At 39.7% G+C, this 17,740-nt stretch overlaps 1 protein-coding gene across 1 annotated transcript in view; it reads left to right on the top strand.

Annotated features, from left to right (window-relative positions):
* iqsec3a (IQ motif and Sec7 domain ArfGEF 3a) overlaps positions 1-17,740 on the top strand; it is a 123,315-nt gene that overhangs the window by 69,169 nt on the left and 36,406 nt on the right. The window contains exons 4-5 of the mRNA XM_085252707.1: positions 3,729-5,026; positions 15,035-15,196. Coding sequence (XP_085108833.1) covers positions 3,729-5,026; positions 15,035-15,196 — 1,460 coding nt within the window. The remainder of the gene's footprint in view (positions 1-3,728; positions 5,027-15,034; positions 15,197-17,740) is intronic.

The following is a 17,740-nucleotide window of genomic DNA, read 5'->3' as shown; positions in this document are numbered from 1 at the left end:
CATTCAGAGGGGAACATGAGGTCAGCATGGTGCTGATCTCTCCGTCAGAATCGATTTAGAGACGTGGTGTGAGAGAGCGGTGCCATCGCCGTTTTCTCAGACCACTGTGTCTCCAGAATAATCTCTCATCAGCGCTTAGTGAAGTGATCAGAGGTAGAAGTGACAGAGGTCTAATGGGGAAGATTTTCAGCAATGCCATTCTTGACACGGTCATCTGTCTCAGCACCTCTTTCTATACCTTTCTTCCAATCTTTTTTTATACACGTGTCTCCTTTTCTTTTACCACATGCATTACATTTGCAGTGGATTAGCATGCAGCCCTTTAAATGACAGCTAAGGATTTATTAACACACGAAGAAATCAGAGTTTCCTGAATATTTTGCTGCAATTGCTGACTGAGCAGTAAACTGGAATTTATTAGATTCCCCAGTGCAATCGTCACCAAGTGAACCATTTTGCATCACTGTAACTGGTCTTATAGTAACATTAATGGACACAGCAGGCAGTCGCTGTGAGTTAAAAGCCCACTGCATGCTATTCTCTGCACCAGTGAGCCAACAAGCTGGCTTTGGAAGACACATCAAAAACATTTTCTCTGTGTCACGAAACTTGACTCCAAATTAACGATGGTTTGTCCAACTGGCAGAAAGAAAAGGTTGAAGGTTTTAGACTTTTTGAATTCAAGTCATAGTTCTAAGAACTTAATATTTATGCAGTGCAGTTAAACAAGACACAAGTACCACCTACATCTATGCTCTACCTTCACATTACTACTGAGAAATAAACTTATGAGGAAGAATGTAACACTCTGACATATGTGCAGAGCCACACCAGTACGCTTCAGTACCCATAAACCAAGCTGGACTAGTGTTAACATAGAAGGTCAAGGACAGAGTTGCTAAATCTGCAAAGGTCCATCTTCTACTGGGTCTGATGGGTCCTTAGAGATGAAATAAAACAGGTAACACAGACAGAAGCACTGTGCACTGTGTTCTGAAAACATGCACTTTGCACTTTTGACTGGACTGTCCAGTGAAAGTGGTACACAGCATTTGCAGTTCCAACACAATCCTCGTTAGAGCTGCCATCAAATCCTGTCTACTTTCCTCACTTTCTTCCTCCATCCATCATGTTCCAGCTCGTCCTGGTGGCTGTAATTCCATCTGAATGGCACAGTGTATCAGATACGCACTCTAATAACGAAAGCAACGTGACCCAAATGCTTTATTCATCATCCCCGACCCGGCTTACGCGGAAGCCAAAACAAACAAGCTCGACTGCTACATTTAATCAAATGCAGCCAAGCTGACAGCCCTTTTTTGCGCATTCAAGGGCACCCCTGCAGTGGAACTCTGCAGAATTTGTTTTGATGAGGGACTCCTCTGCGAGTAACGAGGTCAATCATATTACCTCAGCGCCTGTCTTATAAAAAAAAAAGACTACACAATCTCTATTTTAGTTTCCGCACAGTCATGGTGATAACGTCTTGTTGTATTAAGAGTGCATGCAGCACAGAACAATCCAGATTAAAAAATGATGAATATTCAGGCTGAGTTCGACTGGTCTGCAAGGGATGACAGCCACTGAGAAGTCGCCATCAGCAGATACAGTAGAGCTGTGAACCAGCATCCTATTCAAACTCCACCTTAATATTCTCAGTACGTTTCACTTTGCTCACAGAGGCTCTGCAGTGAAATGTAAATGGAGTAGATAAGGTGGATTTTCAGTGTCATTCCACTATTCTAAAGAGCTTTGTATGTGATTCGGTTCCTCCAATGACAATGACAGAGGCTGCATCTTGCTGAATTACCCACTTATCAAAAATTGCAAACCCTACAGCCATTACAGCCTATCAGTGTTTTTTTTTCTTTTGCAGAAGTCTGATGGTTTGGTGACTTTGTCCAGGACTAAAAGGAAAGCAGATTAGCAGCTGAAAGTCACAATTTGATCCTTCTTAGCTGCAGTAACCATTCACTCAATTGCATTTGAATTGACAGGAAGGTTATTTTGTACGGACCAAATTTATCCTCTTGTACACATCACTCTGATATAAGAGTTCAGCTCTAAATCCGTAAGAGAATCAAAGGAGGAAAAAGCAAAGATGTGAATTCTCTCAGATGAATACTTTGCTTTTTATAAAGTACATTTTCATGCAAAATATTTTGAACATTTATGTATTCGTTGTGTTTCTTAGTGATGGAATATAACTCTTTTTTTTATGGAAAACAGTTTTCCACTTCTTATTTTGCATAAAATTATATTGCTGTTAAGTCATTTGACCAAGGTAGAATTCGTTTGTAGTTGAATCGAGGCAAAGAGGTAGCCTGAGTTTCTTGTTCACCCTTTCATTCACCAGTCTGGATACTAAATTGGTTCTGGTGTAACTGACGCCCCAGCTTCACAGACATGACTGAAAGGTAGCCCATCTGCAGCCGTTGACTCATAACCTCCAGTCAGGAGAATCGCTTCAGGACATCGTCCTCAGCTGTCCTTTCTGGCATGCAGCCGAACTTCAGCTACGTTCTCAGTCCTGGAAGTATTCAGTTTTGTTTAGACAAGCTTGATGGAACGTGCAGCAGGCAGGATGTATTTGTTGTGAATCCACCAGGCGATTAGCTGCTACAATGCCAACGTGGACTTCATCAGACGTCACACGGACTTTGTTCTAGTGAAGTGACAGAGACACTTGTGTTCTCACACGCAGCTTCATGTCTAGAAAAGTTCAGGGCTGCAGTGCATGTGTAGAAATGTCTTGAGTGGGGTTTTTTTTGTTTTGTTTTTTGAAAGAGTCACCCACTCACTCATGAGAGTAAGTGGGTGAGTCTTTCAATGTTTTTTGTAGGTGTTTCAGTCCCTGCAAGGCAAACGTTCACCATGAATGAGACTTTCACAAAAATCGTGCTAGTTCTGTTTGTAAAACGGTGGTGCTGTTCTTTCAAAGCTGAAATCTCCTCCACATTAATGCCCTTGATAAAGTAAGATGAGCAACAGAATTATATTCATTGATTTGGTGCGAATGAAAAGGACTTTGAAAGATAAGCGCTCTTTCTAGGCACTTCCAAAGATACCCACACCCTGATTGTTCTGGGAAACTCAAAGAGGTTTCATCTAGTGTTTGAGCTGCTGTCAGATGAGGAAGGCTATATTACATCTCTATCTATTTCCCACAGCATTTGAGCAATTTTTCACAGGCAAGATTAACGGCCTGTTCCGTTTCAGACAATTTAAGGTTGTGTGGAAGACTTCTCTATGGACTTCATGTAGATTATGAGCTCTGTTTGCTGAAGAAATAGCTGGATGCCATGACTCAGCTATTAGTGTGGTTACAGATTCAGGATACATAACAAAACCAGCATGGAAAATACATTTACTGAACCATGACAATATTATTTAGATTTGCTGATCTTTAGTATCTAAAAATAGGCAATGTTTTTTTTCTTTTTCCAACTAAATTAACTTATTTTTTCTTTAAATCTCCTCGTGATTAGTATTCCACCAATGCACGCCTATATGCATTGTACACTTACAAAAAAACGTCGAATTATAATAATACTCTTTTACCTATTCGCATGTATCTTGTATTCGTTGCAGTTTTAAAAATTATTATACAACTATGACTCTCATATTTGGTCTTAATAATTGCTGTCCTCACTTTTACTATCACTGACACAAAAGAAATGTTTCACCAATTTATTTTCGCTCTGTATGTCTCTTTCCATTTTCTTTAGATCGAAATGTTAGAGCACAAATACGGCGGACACCTCATCTCCCGCCGTGCTGCCTGCAAGATCCAGACTGCCTTCCGCCAGTACCAGCTCAGCAAAAACTTTGAGAAGATCCGCAATTCACTTCTGGAGAGTCGACTGCCTCGACGCATCTCCCTGCGCAAGGTCCGTGTGCAAAATACGGAGGGTTTCTCTGCTGAACGGGCGCTGGCAGAAGGCTGTAACCTGGCAGGCATCCCACTGGTACGCTCACCATCTTTGCCTGCCACGGTTGGTGGCACCCTAACTGACCTGGAAGACTCCTTCACTGAGCAGGTCCAGTCATTAGCAAAGTCTATAGATGATGCACTCAGCAACTGGAGTCTGAAGACCATGTGTTCACTCCAAGAAGGCGGCAACTATCAGTTCAGTGCAGATCCCTTTAGCGCAGCAGCGGCAGCAGCGGCAGCAGGGGTTGGAGGTGGTGGAGAAGGCGGGGGTGGGGACGTGCGAGACTCTGTAATTCATCAGGGCTCCATAGACCCAACCGACCTCTCAAGGAATGCAAGCAAGCTGATGATGGCGTTTCGAGATGTGACGGTGCAGTTTGACAGTCAGAACTTCCGCGTTTCATCTTCAGTTAGGGAATCATCCACTTCTGTCACCCTCAACAGTGGCACCCAACAAGAAGGAACCTCCAGCACTGTCACCACCACTTCCACGACAGCAAATTCTGCACCAGCCCCTATCCCACCCGGTCCTTCACAAGAACCCCCTCCTCCACCTGCAGACATCCTAGCAGAGCCCAAAGAACTCCCACCCCCACCCCAGGAGCCTCCACCACCACCAGAATCAGAGATAGAAGGCAGCGAGCAGGATGTTGAATTCCCTGCGCCACCTCCTTCTGAAGAAGAGCTTGGGGAGATGGAGCAACCTCCTCTGACCCCTCTGGATAAGATGGCATTCCCCCAAAGCCCAGAGGAGGTTGTTGTGGTGGTACCGCCACCACCAAGAGAACCAACTGTGGCCCCTCCACCACAGGAGACTATAGTGCTGGGTAGCTCTCCTGCGGTGGAGCCTTTGGATGTTAAGAGATGTGGCTCTGAGACAGCAGACTATAGCTCAGAGCAGATGAGCAGCAGCAGCACATCGACGGAGGCACGCTCAACGTCCGAGGCGTCGTCCAAGGAAGCATTGCAGGCTATGATCCTCAGCCTGCCACGCTACCACTGTGAGAACCCCGCTAGCTGTAAATCACCCACTCTGTCCACAGACGTCATGAGGAAACGCCTCTACCGCATCGGCCTCAACCTCTTCAATGTGTGAGTAGCAGATTCATTCATTAGTGCTTGTAGTTCTATGGTAACAGAAATTAAAATCAGCTGCCGGTTTGTTGATGAAATCTCAGTATAATTTATAGCTTTTGAATTAGTGAACTGTTGGGTGTTGAAGTTACGTCATAGTAATATAGTTCTTTTCAGATCTGCTCAAGTTATTGCCAATATTAACACTCTGGTATTCATACTGCAACCACATTTGCAACTTCTGTTGTATTTTCCTGCGTGCCTTCATAAAATCAGCAGAAGAAGAAGAAAAAAAGAAAACAAAATGTGCTCTGAAAGCTTATTTATGTCTGGGGTGTTGCACCTTTTCTCTCATTCTGAATCCAGTTCCCCTCGCTGTCTAGTGAAGAGTGACAAAGTCAAAACAAGATAAAAACTTCCCAAAATGCCCTGCAGACAGGGGCAAGGTGGTTATATGGCAGTGATAAATAGAAAGAAAAAAATGTTACCAAGGTAACAGTGCAGTGCATGGGGAATGCACTTGTGTTTATGTATTAAGTAAAACAAAACAATGAACCCTGGAGATGTGTGCTTGGTGACATCCAACCACCAGTAAATTAATTATTGAAACATTTAATCATAAACAAAGTTTACATATGAAGAATTTAAGTTAAAGCTAATGTCAGCAAACCAAGGGAAATGAATATCCCATATTTAATTTGTGCACCACTATGCAATCCCATTTTAAAATGTCTGGAACCACGTGACCCCTGTGTGCTAAGTACCCAACAGCAGACTTGGAAGGCATTAATAAATAGAGAAATTTACCATATGCTCTATTAGCCTTTCACCCAGAGCATACCCTAAAGGGCCTAAACACCCCACATATTCTAATAAATGAACTGGACTCGTGTAGCAAGCTCAGCTCAACCGCTGATTGAGTTGCTGGGTAACAGTTAGTTGGAATGCATGAAGGATGAATCCCCCAAAATAATGGCAGCGATCCACAAAGCCTAAAATTCTCATTAGTCATTCTTCTGCGAGTTGCGAATGTAATTAAAAGTTCCTTCAGCATTGTGTGAACCAGTACCTTGGGAACTGGGATGAAAAATTTGTTAACATTTCAGCCCGAGCAGGATTGGATTTTTCTCTCTGCCACCTCAGCCATTTCTGTAGAAGCTCTACACGCTTTCCAAAATATCTTGCACTGAAGGAAAATACACTCTCCTCCCTTGGGTGTGAGATTTTGTGAGGATATTCATCCAGTTAGGCCATGTCACACATATTTGCGAGATTGGAGCTCATAAACACACATTATCTTTTTTCTTATAATGCCAAGCTCTGCAGCGCCATAAATGTGCACAATAAAGCAAATTAACTTTGACTCAATGCTGGAATGAGACGATGAAAACAAGAGACGGAACGAGCTGTGCTCTTAGTGAAGAGTGAGCACAGAAGGAATACCAATGTGGGAAATATCCAAAATTTAGAAAGCAAAAAACGATGCTACAAATGATACTATTTAGTATTTCGATACTATTTAGTTTTATCTTTGACTTTTTGATTAACAGCAGACATCACATGAACACATTAATATTGTGATTGGTGACAAATTAAAGGAAAAACCCAATTACCTGACACTCATAGTAAAAGGGTCAAGAGGTAGTGCTAGTCTACTTAGAGGTGAGTGATCACCTTTATTATGTATTTGAAATTTTTCTATAGTGACTAGTGTCTTTTAGGATGACATTGCTCCAATGTAAAGAGAGCAAGACAACAATGCATTGTGAAAATGATTTAGATGTAGCTATGGCTTTGCAACTAAAATTGTTTTAGTTTTTTTTGTTTTACAACTTTCTATTATGTTTCTGTTAAAACTAATACATCAATATATATCCAAATTTGATGACCATTTTTTATGATGAGAAAATCCACCTGACTATTAACATTAAAAGCCTCTGAAAAACTATTTTTCCTGAGCTACAATTTTGCTTGATTCAGTGGAAACCCGGAACCCATTCTGTGTAAACACATTTCTAATGCCAGTGCCAATGTTTTTAAAATCCTTTCTATTAATATCTATGTGTGGTACCTTGAATTAAGCAACTAAAACACCCGAGAAAGCGTCTGGAAGACTTTGGCCGACATTATTTTAAAAACAGGTGACAAAAGAATCCAACCTTTAGTCTTCTTAGCATTAAAATGCAACATGGCAGCCACCCATTGCCTCTTTGACACTTCCTGCACTGGCAAATAAATTATGCAGATTAATCCAATATAGATATAATTCCAGGTGAATAAGGCAAGCTGTTATTTATGTGTAGAAAGTGTTCCGGCTAGATCCAGTTACAATACAGGTGGGCTTTGAATGTAGGATATGCTACTTACATTTAATCCAGTTTTTCAAACATGTCTGCTTTGATAGTTTTAGTCTGACATGCATGTGGAGTGGCAGAAAAAAGACTGGATGTAGGATTTATCTGTTTGCTCAGTTGAGATACTGAGTGTTTAATGGCAGCCCCCAGTTTGATTACAAGCCTCTGTGACTTTTGAGCGCAGCTTGTGTAGCCTTTCAGTCATCGTCTTTTGATCAAACACCTCGAAAGATAAGCTGACTTTTAATAAATTGGCTGAGAGGAAAGAGAGAGATAGAATGATGAATTAGGAGCAAAAAAAAAAAAAAAAGGTAGGGAGAGGCAGGGAAATCTGGCTTGTGGCTTATTAGTTCCACCAGTTCGTATCCTTCTTCTAATACCTTTGCTGTTGTATCCTTTGCATCTTAAATAGGGCTGTTTGCTTTGGGCTAAAACTTTAGGTATTGCTTGATCATGCAGACAGAAAAGGCTTACAAATATGCATCCAACTGGGTAGTGTAAACAGTGAGTGTGCACTGGTCTGTGTTTGTCTTGCAGCGGGGGGTCAATGCATCACCTTTCCAAGGGGAGCAAGAAGTGTTGGTGTAGAAAGTAAATTAAACAGAGGAAATTCCAAACATTGGTGTGTGCATGCATGCATGCGTGCATGCGTGCATGCGTGCGTGTGTGTGTTTGTATGTGTGCATACTAGAATAAAAAGGCAAGACAAGTGAGTGATGGAAATGTAGTGCAAAAGCAACAGAGAGGAACTGAAAGAGACACAAAAAGGTAGCACAGGGAAAAGCTTGAGAGAAAGACCACTTGATAAAGTTTCCACCTTGTGTGTGGCTGGAATGACAATGACTCCATTATGTGAGGAGAGTGTGTGCCAAGGACACTGCCATCACACAAGGGAGCTGGTAGAAAGTCTTCAACAGGGAAATGTGCAAAGAGGAGACAGGAGGATGTGTGACATTAATGACAGATTCCTGAGTAGATTTCTCTTTTGGATGCATGACTTCTCAGCTTAATACGGCTCAGTTAGACATGTCCTTATTTCACTTTTCCCCGCGCATACATTCTGGTGTAGTGAAAGTATTGATTGGACCGCAGAGGAGGCCCAGCTTGCATAAAAATGGAGACCCGTAACTGCTTTTCAAATTGAAGAAATGGCGACATGTGAGATTTATCAGTGATGTGAAGAGTGAGCATGTGAGACAGACATATCAAGCAAGGCTAATTAACACAGCAATTCCACAAGAGGGTTTCTGCCAATCAGTAGGCGAGGACTCCACACGGGGGGGTCTTGTTTGTTTACTTGGGCATACACAAACCTTTCCTGTATTAACATTCTACCCTCAGTGCTAAATGACCCAGCACATAATTACAAACGCTGAAATCCAGATGGTCAAACAGAGGAAGCAGTTTTAATTTCTCACAGAACCCAACACCTTTTACCCTCATTTGCTCCCAATATTTAGAGAATAAGACAGGCCATACTGCTTTTTAAAAAAAACTGTGAACCTATTTCATTAGAACAAAAAATGCTTTGTAACAAGTGCTATCAAATGCTTTCTCTTAAATAGATAAATAAACACAACGTGTCATCTGTGTGTGTATATGTTGTAAAAAGTAGCAAACTTGTGCTTTAACAACCAACCAACCTAAGGACGGTAAAAGCAGGCATGTGACTGCAAAAGCTCTGCAAAAGCATGCTTGATGGACACGAGCAGTTTGGTGCAACAGTGGGTCCTTGTTAATGATTTGGGGTTTTGAAGCGTTTACAGGTACAACACACAATCGTGTTTCCACTCAGAGAAATGCACAGGGGTGCTAACCGGCCATCAACCTGTCACTGGTTAGTAATGGAACAGAAATCTGTGCATCTGGAGAAATAGGCAACATGCAGTGCTGACACTTAAGCTCTTGTAGGGCCCATAAAACACAGTTTTGACTGCACATCTGTCCATTAGCAATAAAATAGAGGGCCAATAAAAGAGGGTATCAAGGTGGTAAGGGAGAGGTGTATTTATGGCAAGGTCGTACTACACCGAGATGTTGCAAAATAAAAATAAATAAATAAATAAAAATAAATAAAAACTATGTCTGCTCTGAGGAGGCAAGGGGGAAAGACGCCTGGGAATGTAGCACTATATTTAGAAGTTGTTGTTTTAGCATGACATCTGGGTCCTGTCTGGCACTTACGCTTCCCTTCCCCATGCTTTACACGGGTGTGGGTCAATTTGCTGTGTGTATGTTGTGCTCTTGCTCTTCTTTTACAGTTTTTTTTTTTTGTCACGCCTAAACTTTGTAAGAAAACGGTTTCTGTTCTTAGCTGTGAATAACATCCGGCACCATCTTGCAAAAATCCTCAAATAAAATACTGACCCATATAATCTTAAAAAAAAATAGCATCTTTGCTCTTAAGGCTCAGATTTGATAAGGGAACATTCTGGAAAAGAAAATAAATTGCAAAACACTCCACAGCATGATGAAAGGATGAAAAAGCAAGAGTGAATCAACAGTGCTTTCACGATCTAAACTTAATGAGTTTACCTGTGCAGCAAAACCCTTGACCAAAAGCATAGTGCTTGCAAAGATTCTTTAATATTTCTTTTTGAATAAAACTGCTCTTTGGACAAGTTGATGTGTGCAGGCTTATTCTGCACTGCTAATCCAAATCTTACACTTCCTGCATGATTTTGCAGTCCCCCCCCTATCTTTTTCTGATTACGAGTAATAATCGCCATGTGGGATCCATCTGTTGTTGGGCAAACATCAAATGAGTGATATCTGCCAAATCCATTTGGCGAGACAGCACCTTCAGCTGAGAGGTTGAGACGCTGAGAGTGTGCCGAGGCTGTTGCAGCAGATGCTTTCAGGCAGTCCAGTCTGCGCTCATCGTGCTCACTCTTTGTCCTCACCCTCCCATTCCCGCACATCTGCTCAGTCTGGTCCTCTTCCAGTCTTCTCTTTCTATTCTGCCCTTTATCCTCCCCTCTGTCATGCCCTTGCCTCACTAAACCCATTAGCTCTGGTACACACTCTCTTATGTAAAGGCTGTAGTTTAAACACTGTATGAAGACTGGAGTGGGACAGCTGTGACCATAATGCAGCAGCCTCCCCGGAGCAGCTATATGGTTATAAATAGTTAAGATATTACTCCTGTATTCATATATAACTTTGGCCATGTAGTCAACTGAAAGCTCTTGAATCTCCTGAACGAATGCTGGACAGGGAGATGTACTCTCTTTTGAAAACAATGATTCATAGGCCCGCTGAGATATTTCGACAATTTTCTGATGCATGAGCATGTGAGTGCACCTCATCACTCAGTAAAATAAATGTTTCCATGCACTACTCATGCATTAAACACATACAGTCCCAAATGAGTTTTTGTCTCTGTATCCAAGGGATACTGGCATTCATTTACATACGTTAGCCTGATGAATTATATCCCTCTTCTGGAATATGTAAAGAGCAATATAGTGAGGTAACCATGTGTTCGTCCTGTAACAGTGACTTTATACCTACATGCTTCAAAGAGTTAAAAGAATTACCACCAGTCACCAGCTGAACACATTAGGTACCAGAATGAAGCACTGCGAACTAAGAAAAGGAGTAAACACATTATAAGAACATTTTACCTATCAAGATATAATAAAAAAAAATTGTAAAAATAGTCCTTACCAGGTTAAATACAAATACAACAAACACTAAGCCACTAAGAAGATAGGTGCTGCTAATCAAATGCTAATAATTGATAATTAGCAAGTGTGAGCACCTCTATAAAAGCAGAAGTTTTGGAGGTTTGCTGGTCTGGAGCATTCAGGTATGTTTTAACATAATGCTGCAATCTTAAAGAAGCAGCTACTGCTGTCCATCTATCTGCAAAGGGCTATAACACAATTTCCAAACAATCTGAAGTCCATCAGTCTGCAATGAGAAAGATTATTCATAAGTGGAAAACATTCAAGACCAGTCCCCCAGGAGCACATGTATTAGCAAATCACCCCAAGGTCAGACCTTGCAATGTTCAAAGAAACTGCAAAGAAAATCCAAGAGCTTCATCTTAGATTCTACAGGCATTAGCATGTTAAATGTTAATGTTCATTACTGTACAAATTAAAAAAGACTGAACAAGTATTGTTGGGTTTGTAAAAGTTGCATCTGAACCAACCTCAAGACTTCTGGAGACCGAAGTGAAGATGTTTGTCCATAATGTAATCATGCACCAATCAAATTATCCAAATCCCAGAAGAAAATCTATAACAGAATAGCTGAAAAAGAAAAGTATCATAGTGTTGCAATGGCCAAGTCAAAGCCCAGAAGTCAACCTGATTGAAATGAGAGCTAATTTTTGAGAGAGCCCTACATAAATGAATGACCACAAATCTCAATGAAGTAAAATGAGTTGGCCAAAAGTCTACAATGATCTGAGAACCTGATGAAGTCATACAGAAAACATTTCTTTAAAGGTGTTGCTCCTAAAGGTGGCTCTAAAAGCTGATGAATCATAAGTTAAACTGTGTTTTTCACACACTGCTTCTTTGGCTTATAGTACTTTTTATTAAATAGATAATTACACATCATGTGTTATCATAGGTCATGTGTTCTGAGGTTGTATTCATTTTAGAACTTGGGCTATATTTGAATATGTATCCTGTAATGTAATGACTGTACATTAAAGAAAAATTCATGTTAGCCAACAACTAATACAAAGTATACATGTGATCCAACAAGTGCTGTTAAAAAATACTTCAGTATTTATTTGGTAACAGATGGCCATGCCAGTAGCAGCTGCTATATGTGAGCAACAGAGTATTAAGACTAAACCAGCTGCTGGTGTAAAAATAAAGTGAAAATAAATAAACTTGATCCCATGATACTTGGATATAAAGTCAATGCTAAAACCACAGAATTATCAGTATAGAAGTTCCTTTATATACAATCTATATCTAAACTATACTGTATCAGAGGAAATGTAGAGCATACAGTTGACAAAGTATTGCAGTGATGTCTGTTTAAACCCAGTTCTAATTTAACTTTGCAAACCTTGTTAACATTTTTTGAGATTAGCCACCATAAACTAGCATACTAGTCGCACTAGTTTAAATAAGGCTACAGACGCAAAATCTTTGAGCATGTGTGCTTTTTAAATCCCACTATTCAGATTCGAGTTGAATTTGAATTTATTTATTTAAAAGGGACAGTGCAGTTTAACATAATCCAAGTACAAAACATGAAACTGATGTAACGCACATAAGTTTATAGCTATTGCTAATTTTCAACAATTGTCCCTTATTGGGCTTACAATCAAAATAGATAAGTTTTACAATAAAACATACATTTTCATAAAACCAAATTACATCATAGATACAATTACAGTTAATAGACAATGAATTAAAGTACGATTAAAAATCTTTAGTTAAAATGATTACATCTCTGATTTCCCTTTAACCGAACTTTAACCTTCAATTTAAAGGATCTGATGTCTGTAATCAATTTGATTTCGGTTGGAAGTGTGTTCCACAGATGGCAAGCCTTTATGGAAAAAGCTGACTGACTAAATGTAGATCTGCGATATGATATCTTGCAGTTGCTGTTCACCATGCTCCTAGTAATACGATTACTATCTTGTCTCTGGATATATCTATTAAGACACTCTGGGGCCATCCTATTTATACATTTAAAGACTAATTTAAGAAAGCACAAATGATTAAAACTCTTAAAACTAAGTAGATTATATTTCTTTAAATGTGACAGTGATGCCACCGAACAGATTTTTTTTTATCCATTATTTTTAAAGATTGGTTATATAAGGATACCACAGACTGAATTGTAGATGGTGCTGCTTGGGTCCAAACTGTCATACAATATGAAAAATGAGAGAATATCATGGAATGCATAAATAACTGAGCTGCTGAAGTGGGTATATAGTGCCGAATTAACTTAAAACAATTCAGATTAGCCTCGACCGTCTTAGAAATCTTCTTTAAATGCTTCTCAAATTTAAGATGTGATCTAAAATTATTCCTAAAAACTAAAATGCTTTAAAAAACGAACCAACAGAATAGGCAAAATTTTCAGAAATGCCACCTTGAGGAGGAGACACTTGTAAAATTGACCAGAAATATGAATCACTAAGTTGCTGATGTCTACAGAAACAGCTTTGTGATTAGGTTTTAGTTGCTGTACACAGTAAGCGACCTAGGATAGATACTTTTTTTATTACCAGTTACACTGTTACAAAAAGCCTTATTTATTGTCCACCAGAAATGGCTCATTAACATGCTGTTTTAATGTTCCAAAGTATGTTCTTTGGAGTGATTTACCTTGTTTTCATTTTTCAACCTAACAAAACACAAAAACAACGAAATAAGACCATTTAGTGAGCACATAAATTACATCAACAAGTTAGATACTAACTGCCTCACTGATGTGATCTAACGAATTTGGAATCAATTCATAGTTTCTTAGCATTAACTAATAGCCATTCACAAAGTGTATAATAGCTCTAAAAACTTTACTTTTCATACAGCATACTTCAATACTGAAAAAAATGTGTCTGCTATAAAGCTAGTGACAAATGAGTGGACAAGGGCATCGTTTTGAACATTGCCAGTCTGGTTTTACTGATGAATTCATCAAAATTGTATCACATTTGAATGAAAAATGTAAGCAAAAGTCAAAGTTTGAGGGGGTTTTTTCTCTCATGGTGAAATAAATTCTATGGTAGAGCTATATTTTATATCTGTGTATATGTGTGGATTTAAAGTTGCTTCCTAAGGCGGCAGTTGTGATTCTTGTTATATCCTCTAAATTTAGCAGAGTGTTGTGTTGTAGTTGTTAATTAAAGTTGTAATTCAGCAGGGGAGTAACTATACACAGCCTTTTGTATGTTTATTTACACTAACACTCTGTAGGTGTTCACTGTAAGAACCCAGAAACTATAGATTGTCAGACCAAAATCCTCATCTTTGCAAAGAAATACTTACAGTATATATTGTGGATATAAATTCTAGCCCAGTTATTATTCGACTAATTAAAAGATAACCAAAAAATAGCATCCTTGTTGAACACTTCCTACAACTTTTGCTACAAAGGATTACCTTTGTTATTTTTGTTCCTATTTCTGTCACACTGGCATATGCGATGTCTCTAACCGCTGTTCTGAACAAAATGACTTTTTAATTCTGCTAATTTTGGTTCAATATGATACAGAAAAAATCATCTGTCACAGCTGAATGAATTTCACCAATTTTTCGAGAAATAATATTGCAGCTGCACAGCATCAAACCACTGCTAGTCTCACATAGCCAGATTTATCTCCACAGCAGTGTGTCAGAGCTGGAGAATGGTGTGACTGCACCCATTATCTTTCTGCTACAGGGTGGAAAAAAGGCTTTTCTGTTGCGAGAAGAACCAAGTTGGCCTTATTACATGATCCAAATCTTCATCCAGACTTGCAGATTTAGCATGTGCTGTAAGTTGGCAACGCAGTGGTTGCTGTTGTTGTTTTCTGTTGTGAAAGGAGTTCACTGACAGATAGCACAAGAGTTATGCAGTGTGACTGTAAATATAGATGTAGAGTGTGGCCACTGGAAGGTTTATATCTACACTCTACATCATGCAAGTCACACCACTAACTCACTTTAGTTCACTGACGTTTCCCCTTTCCTTTTTGTCTCAGTAACCCTGACAAGGGCCTTCAGTTCCTGATCTCAAGAGGCTTCATCCCAGACACGCCCATCGGTGTTGCCCACTTTCTGCTACAGCGAAAGGGCCTGAGTCGACAAATGATTGGAGAGTTCCTCGGCAACAGCAAGAAGCCCTTCAACAGAGATGTCCTAGAGTGAGTAGCCCACAGGACTGCAGATATTGATTCCCCAAATCATTTGGGGGGATCTTTTCCCAGTAATCTATCCTTTTTCATGAAGCCTTATTAGGTACAAGCTGTGCACAGCTCTAGCTTGGGGTCTTATTATTCTCTAAAACTCAATTGTGAAGCCTAAATTATAACTTCACTATCCACTTATGTGTGATTTTTTTTGCGGTCATTTCATTATAGTTTCCATTGTCATAAACACATCTGAAATAAGCTCAAATTGAAGTGCTAAGATCCAAAATTCAAAAATGAGCTCTTGTCTGATTTTCGTAAAGCTCGTAAATGTAGGTTGACTTGTAGGGCAATAACTACTACAGAAATTAAAGGAGGTTGACATGAAGCAAAAGTAACATTTTCCTGGCCTAATAACATTTTACTCATCTTTATCACATTCATGTTAAAACTGTTGTTAATATAGAGCAGAAGTGAAAAACAAGGAACAGTTTATCTGTGATCTGATAACATAAATATTACTTTTGAGATTTCAAAAACTTCCATTTCCATTCAGGACATAGGGTAGATGTACTGAAGTGTGGGAGATAAGGCACTGCTTTATCTGTGTGTGTGTTTGGTACTGATACGTGTTGGGCATATTGAGAGGCTGCGTCTGACTCGAGTGTTTGGTTTCTTGCTCACTCCTCTCCATAGCTACTTGTATGCTACGTGAAAACATTTTGGCTGACTCCTTATGAAATCTATGGACTGATAATACAGTAGTTTGTAATAGCGCCAGAGTCATGGGCTCAAACTCAGGTAGGGTCCTTGTGTGGAGTTTGCATGTTAGGCACATAGAGACTGTGTAATTTGATCACTAGCCACTAGGTGAAATAAGAAAAAAAACCTCCTTGTGACTGCTTTCATCACTAGCAAAGACAGCTGCATTCATTAGCTGGTCAGCTGCAACACATTAAAGTGTATGTAAAGGTAGCATCACTGTAGTTTAATTCTGTGTAGTCTCCACTTTTCATAATAACTGCTAACAGCAGAAAGTCTTTGCACTGCATGTAGGCCATAGCACAGGTTTGTGTACCGAGTCTTTCCATCTCTGTGGTGCCGACTTGGCAGCTTTCCATGGCTGTCAGTGAGATAAAACATGGCTCGCTGCTGAGACCAAAAGTAGCTCTTTTAACATTTTCCCAATAATTAGATTCTATTTAAATAATACAAAACTATCAATTTGATTTCGATAGGATAGCTGAAATTAAACCAAAAACTAATACCAGGATATCCTAGTGGTTTATTACTCATCTGGAAGGTTCATGTGGTCACTTCCCATGGTGCACCACAGCAGCGTCTTTAGTCTGATCATCCTGAGAGCAAAATCAGGCTTTTAGATATCTTTAAATATCTGAGTTCCCACTGTGTGGTTCACTTCAAAATGCAGGATCCTAAAACTCCAGCTGTATGGCATCAATAACATCTTTTTAAGTCCGAGCCCAGATAATTGTGATAACAGGAAGACGCTTTTCCAGTCCTGACAGAGCTCCTCGAGAGTTACAGAAGCCATCATGCGATTGTTTTTAAGATCGGAAAAATGACTCTTTTCATCTGACGTTAATATTTGATGTAGACATTTCTTGGTCTTTGTGTACAGGTATATTCATCTCAAGAACCTCTCAAGAACCTCACAGTCCACTAAAACTCATTTGGAAGCTGAATGGATTTGCATTTTGGTTATGAATGCTTTTCAAAAACAAGTGTTATGTGCAAGACAATATAGATACATGAGATAAGTGAAGAAAAAAACAAACAAACACATGAACTTTGGGGTTTAGAGAACAAGAACTTCATATGCGCACACACACACACACACACACACACACACAAAACTCACTTCCCCCTGCAAGATTAATTCCAGGTCATTAACTTTATTGCCTTTTATTTGCTTTTAAAGTACAAAGATCCCTCTCCCGTCCTCGTCTTCAGCTATTTCCATCTTTCAACACCTTCCTTGCTTTATCTCACTAATTGCCTCTACTCTGTTAAATTCTGTGCTTCACCAATTATGTCTAAATTTGCATATCAGCTCAATGAGGTTGTGAAGATCTTTCTTTTTATCTCCCGCCTTTTTGTACAAGTTACAAAACCAAGAACGGGCTTAGTCTTTGCAAGGTCAGACAAACACTCCATAGCACTCTACCAAGTTGTTCATTCCAGCTCATGCTCCTCTAATATCCATATTTCCTCAAACGGATACCGTCATGGTTTCAAAGACATTTTATTAACAGGAATATGCTCTTAAGGCTTCAAGCTCAAATTCACACCACAGATATATTCTCAGCGCAGGTGATATTGGTATATATATATATTTTCCCTGCAGCACTCAAACAGCAACACTCGGGGTGAAAGTGATGTTGAAGAGGACCGTGATAGAGTGAAAAGTGTGCGAGAGCACTTTTGATAAAGTGTGCAGTCACAGGAGAGCGGGTGAGGGATAGCAGTCTAATGTGAAAATCACTCATGGTGATTTACTGAGCCTGAATGAGTCGGTGTGGATATGTGAGTCTGTGT

This window comes from Mchenga conophoros, linkage group LG17 (assembly GCF_057382185.1).
Source record: "Mchenga conophoros isolate Kocher_MC1m ecotype Shallow Benthic linkage group LG17, M_conophoros_male_GT1.1, whole genome shotgun sequence".
Lineage (NCBI taxonomy): Eukaryota > Metazoa > Chordata > Actinopteri > Cichliformes > Cichlidae > Mchenga > Mchenga conophoros.
Note: the sequence above shows the minus strand (reverse complement) of the source record. Positions and strands in the feature narration are given on the sequence as shown.